Below are 6000 nucleotides of genomic sequence, written 5' to 3'. Positions count from 1 at the left end.
GATGTATTCCTGAGGGATCTATTCTCCTCCCAGACCTGGATCAGGGCATCAGTCAACTCCTGGACAGTCTGTGGTGCGACGTGGTGTCAGTGGATGGAGCGAGACATGATGTCCCAGAGGTGCTGGATTGGATTCAGGTCTGGGGAACGGGCAGGCCAGTCCATAGCATCAATGCCTTAGTCATGCAGGAACTGCTTACACACTCCAGCCACATGAGGCCGAGCGTTGTTCAGTTCAGTTTTTATTTGCCACATGGAATCATACAATCAGAGTTTCTTCATTACACAATCATAAATATCATTCCATGGACAAAAGCAGGAAGAAGAATAAATCTTATAGTTACCTGCCCCTTATTCCTAAACTAAACAAGTATTTACTTAACACAATAGGGACCGGCCACGAGTTTATACGGGTGGCAAGTTGTTATTGTTTTATTCCATATTTATAACCGGATCATCATCCCCGATCGACTCTGCAGATCTACCCTCGGCAACATGCAATACCGGCCAGATCCTCTTAGGAGCGCCATCGCTCCACTGCAGTATCATTGTGGGCGAATGCAATTTTTATTTTTTCACCCTCCAACGGAGCCTGATATTAAAGCCACACTATACACAGTGGATCACGTTTCGAATCGCAAATTTCACCATGGAATAAGAGGATTTATCATCAACCAATGAACATATCGATCTACCAGATGCCGATCGATAACGGGGAAATGCTGGAGGGGAACCCACCGGGTGACGGTAGGAGCCTTTTCACCTAATTTATAGCCGGATCGGAGCTTGTTGTGCAACGTAAGCAATCGATCTGTGAATGTGGCTACTTACACGGCCACTGTATTGGTAATCAATAATACTAATTAGGGGTGCACCGATATATCGGTCGGGTATCGGTATCGGCCGATAAGTGCCTTGTTGACTGCTATCGGCCGATAAGCTCAAATGTGCCGATAGCAGTCGCCGATAAATACCCATCAATTTGTGTAGCGTCAAAAGGCAAAAAAAAAAAGTTCACTCGCGACCTACCTGCACAACGCCCGCCGTCCCCCACACACACACACAAGCTACTGCATCAGTTACTACTTATGATTAACAAGGCATTCGTTTTGTGGCATTAGCGTTATATAGTTAGTGTTACATGGACAATAACATCAGCATATTATTATTACCCATAGCAGCAAGGCATTACTCCGAGTCCGTTCATTAGCTACCGGGAGATGCAAGACTAACGTTACTGGTGAAAATGTGATTTGCGTTGGAATACTCCTTTGCCAACTTGCTGTACTTTGCTTGCAGGTCTGCAGCCATTATTGCTGCATTATGAATAGCCCCAACTTTAGCCAAGGTAACGTTATGGCTAAACCTTTAACAATAGTTAACGCTAGCTTTCGGTTAGCTGTTCAATGCTATTAATAACACAACTCCCCGTCAACACCCTCTCTCGGGAAGATGGCATTTAAGAAAGTATCTGCTGTTAAAATGACAAACATTCGTTTTGTGGCATAACGTTATATAGTTAGTGTTACACGTTCAATAACAAGCATATTATTTACCCGAAGATAGCAGTAAACAAGGCATTACTCCGTTAGCCCGTTCATAGCTCGGTTCCATTCCGTTGCTCATTCCGTACCCAACTACACATTCTGCAATCTGTTAATAAAGTTTTCAACCAGACAAATGTATAGAAAGGCTTTGTTTTATTATAACATTTGTTGCAGTAAAATCATTATGTCTCATTTGGTCATGATGTGGAGCGCCGGTCGGCGGGCCGGGCAGCTAACGTAGCTACGTTAAGTGTGTTCTGCTCTCGCAAACAGAACAATGGCGGCATGCCCGAAAGTAGAAACGCTTGCCGATTGGTGGTAAGGACAGCAGGAGGTGGGTGCTAGCGGTGTGGCGTAATTGGCCGAATCGACTGTCAATCAAAATGGTTCCATTGCATTGGTTGAAAGCTCTGGTTGAGAGAATAGTATCCCGCTGCAGGCCGCAAGAATGGTTCCATTGCATTGGTTGAAAGCTCTGGTTGAGAAAATAGTATCCCTCTGCAGGCCGCAAGACGATACTGGGAGAGAGATAGTGATACCATAAACATATTTCTTGATGTTTCCTTTTTTTAAGTAAGTAAAGAGGCCTACAAATACAAACATACACATACAAATATACAGTAGTTTCATTAAAAAAAATGTAAAATTAAATTTTTTTTTTTTTTTTACAAATACTTATTATACAAATATCGGTATCGGCCGATAGTGTTAGTTGAACAATCGGTATCGGTATCGGCGGCCAATTTTCATATCGGTGCATCCCTAATACTAATCGACATCCCCCGCCGCCCCCCTTTCATCCATAGATGCTCTGGGACAGTCCGGACCATAAGCAGTTTGTGTTTTTTCATTATAATATATACAACGGAAATGCCGTTGAATATAACGTTAGTAGCCTTTAGCTCTATAACTAGCTTGCCAGAAAATAGATGATACGAAATATGCGATAAAGCTTATATTCACGGCGCTATAAAATGACAACCTACCGATGGATTTTTTTCTTCTTTAAGCCATTTTGAAGGGACGGTTTATGCATCAAGTGACAATGAGAATGGACAGATAGCAATACTATAAAGCATAGATATAGCTGTTACAAAACCCACATGTTTGTTTACATTCCCCGGTCCTCTAGCCACTAATTAGACGGCGCCGAACGGTCGTCAAAGTGTTAATGGTCGGCGTACAACCTAATTTACACAAATAATCATTTATACCATTATACAAGAAACACACAATCCACAGTTAAACAAGAACAAATTTAATAAGAATAAAGAATAAAAGAAAGAGAAAAAAAAGATCTCGCTATTCAGATCACATTTGATTTTCATACTGACTAAATATTTTTTTTTTATATATTTTTTTTTATTATTGATAAACACTATTACATCCCTTAAGCTCGCTATGGAGAGAATTCCACAACTTTACACCAATAACTGAAGGACACATCTGTTTGTTTAAGTGTGGTACGTGCAAACTGATGTTTAAAATAGTATTTTCTCCTACTAAACTCACTTTCTAAATGAAAAAGATTTTGTAGTTTTTCTGGCAGTGTATTATTTCTTGCCCTAAACATAATTAACATTGTTTGAAACTTAACCATGTCTTCAAGTTTAATTATGTGTGTGTGTTCTCGATAACTCACTTTGTGTGATTCTTACAGACCTCTTCTGTAGTATATATAATGGTTTTATGTTGGTCCCATAAGTATTCCCCCATACTTCAACACAATAACTGATATAAGGTGAGATGAGTGAACAGTAGTGTTCTCATTGCCTCATACTCTAACACATCCTTTACTTTATTCACAACAAAAATACTCTTTGACATCTTTTTTTTAACGTGTGCTATGTGCGATTTCCATGTTAATTTATCATCCATAATCACACCAAGAAAACAAAATTCATTAACTCTCTCTACATCAACTCCATCTATGGTCAGTACTATATTTTCATCTAGTTTTCGAGTTAGTTTTTTTTGTCATGCATGAGAAGGAACCCACGTCTGTCACATGTGCTCAGTGTGAACCTGCTCTCATCCGTGAAGAGCACAGGGTGCCAATGGCAAATCTGCCAATCCTGGTGTTCTCTGGCAAATGCCAATCTGGCTGCACGGTGTTGGGCTGTGAGCACAGGCCCCACTTGTGGACGACGGGCCCTCATACCAACCTCATGGAGTCCGCTTCTCACAGTTTGAGCAGAAACATGCACATTGGTGGCCTGCTGGAGGTGGTTTTGTAGGGCTCTGGCAGTGCTCCTCCTGTTCCTCCTTGCACAAATGCAAAAGTAGTAAGTTTGACATTTCACTGAATCTTTTCTCCCAAGTGGATTTTCGCATGTTTTCTCGAATATTCTAATTGACTGAATCTCTTCTCACACAGATCACAATGATGTGGCTTCTCTGCTGTATGGATTTGCTGATGAATCAGAAGATGTGTACTTGTCCTAAAGCTCTTCCCACACTGATCACAGAAGGAGGCTTTCATCCTGTGTGAAATCTCTGGTGTGATTTCAGATGACTAAAGCTCTTCCCACACTAGTCACAGGAGTAGGGCTTCTCTCCTGTGTGAATTCTCTGGTGTGTTTGCAGACTAATCAGATGACGAAAGCTCTTTTCACAGTGGTCGCAAAAGTAGGGCTTCCATCCTGTGTGAATTCTCTGGTGTGATTTCAGTTGACTCGGAAGACTAAAGCTCTTCCCACACTGGCCACAGGAGTAGGGCTTCTCTCCTGTGTGAATTCTCTAGGGCTTCTCTCCTGTGTGAATTCTCTGGTGTATTTTCAGACTATCTTGCCGAGTAAAGCCCTGTCCACACTGGTCACAGGAGTAGGGCTTCTCTCCTGTGTGAATTCTCTGGTGTGTTTTCAGACTACACAGTTTACTAAAGCTCTTCCAACACTGGCCACAGGAGTAGGGCTTCTCTCCTGTGTGAATTCTCTGGTGCGTTTTCAGAACATGTTGCTGAGTAAAGCTCTTCCCACACTGGCCACAGGAGTAGGGCTTCTCTCCTGTGTGAATTCTCTGGTGTATTTTCAGACTATCTTGCATAGTAAAGCTCTTTCCACACTGGCCACAGGAGTACGGCTTCTCTCCTGTGTGAATTCTCTGGTGTATTTTCAGACTATATTGCAGAGTAAAGCTCTTTCCACACTGGCCACAGGAGTAGGGCTTCTCTCCTGTGTGAATTCTCTGGTGTATTTTCAGACTCTGTTGCAGAGTAAAGCTCTTTCCACACTGGCCACAGGAGTAGGGCTTCTCTCCTGTGTGAATGGACTTCTCTCCTGTGTGAATTCTCTGGTGTATTTTCAGACTCTGTTGCAGAGTAAAGCTCTTTCCACACTGGCCACAGGAGTAGGGCTTCTCTCCTGTGTGAATGGACTTCTCTCCTGTGTGAATTCTCTGGTGTTTTTGCAGATTACTCAGATGAGTAAAGTTCTTCCAACACTGGCCACAGGAGTAGGGCTTCTCTCCTGTGTGAATTCTCTGGTGTATTTTCAGACTATGTTGCATAGTAAAGCTCTTTCCACACTGGCCACAGGAGTACGGCTTCTCTCCTGTGTGAATTCTCTGGTGTATTTTCAGACTATGTTGCAGACTAAAGCTCTTTCCACACTGGCCACAGGAGTACGGCTTCTCTCCTGTGTGAATTCTCTGATGTTTTTTCAGCTCAGACCGTTGACTACAGCCCTGTCCACACTGGTCACAGGAGTAGGGCTTCTCTCCTGTGTGAATTCTCTGGTGTGTTTTCAGATCTGACAGTCTACTACAGCTCTTCCCACACTGGCCACAGGAGTAGGGCTTCTCTCCTGTGTGAATTCTCTGGTGTGATTGGAGATGACCTCGCTGAGTAAAGCCCTGTCCACACTGGCCACAGGAGTAGGGCTTCTCTCCTGTGTGAATTCTCTGGTGTGATTGCAGATGATGTTGATGACTAAAGCCCTGTCCACACTGGTCACAGGAGTAGGGCTTCTCTCCTGTGTGAATTCTCTGGTGTGATTGGAGATGACCTCGCTGAGTAAAGCCCTGTCCACACTGGTCACAGGAGTAGGGCTTCTCTCCTGTGTGAATTCTCTGGTGTCTTTTCAGACTCTGTTGCTGAGTAAAGCCCTGTCCACACTGGTCACAGGAGTAGGGCTTCTTTCCTGTGTGAATTCTCTGATGTTTTTTCAGATCAGACAGTTGACTACAGCTCTCCCCACACTGGCCACAGGCGTAGAGCTTCTCTCCTGTGTGAATTCTCTGGTGTGTTTTCAGACTACTTCGATGACTAAATCTCTTTCCACACTGGTCACAGCAGAGACCTTTTCTTCCATCCAAGCCTCTTGGTTTCTTCCCAGGCCTGACAGGACAGCTATCTGGATGGAGATAGTGATGGAGTGTCAGAGGAAGGAGAGAAAGATAATTGGGTTATTTTATTCAGCTTTAGTTTCTATTCTAAGAGGTTTATAATGGTATGT

General features: G+C 43.1%; 1 protein-coding gene across 1 annotated transcript in view; it reads right to left on the bottom strand.

Moving 5' to 3' along the window:
- Positions 1 to 2783: 2783 nt before the first annotated feature.
- The window catches only part of LOC311234490 (uncharacterized protein), an 84648-nt gene continuing 81431 nt past the window's right edge, over positions 2784 to 6000 (bottom strand). The window contains exon 4 of the mRNA XM_084321703.1: positions 2784 to 5898. Coding sequence (XP_084177829.1) covers positions 4286 to 5898 — 1613 coding nt within the window. The 3' untranslated portion in view covers positions 2784 to 4285. The remainder of the gene's footprint in view (positions 5899 to 6000) is intronic.

The sequence above is a fragment of the Notolepis coatsorum genome (assembly GCF_963971535.1).
Source record: "Notolepis coatsorum genome assembly, chromosome: 9".
Taxonomy (NCBI): Eukaryota; Metazoa; Chordata; class Actinopteri; order Aulopiformes; family Paralepididae; genus Notolepis; species Notolepis coatsorum.
This window is presented reverse-complemented; position numbering and strand designations above follow the sequence as displayed.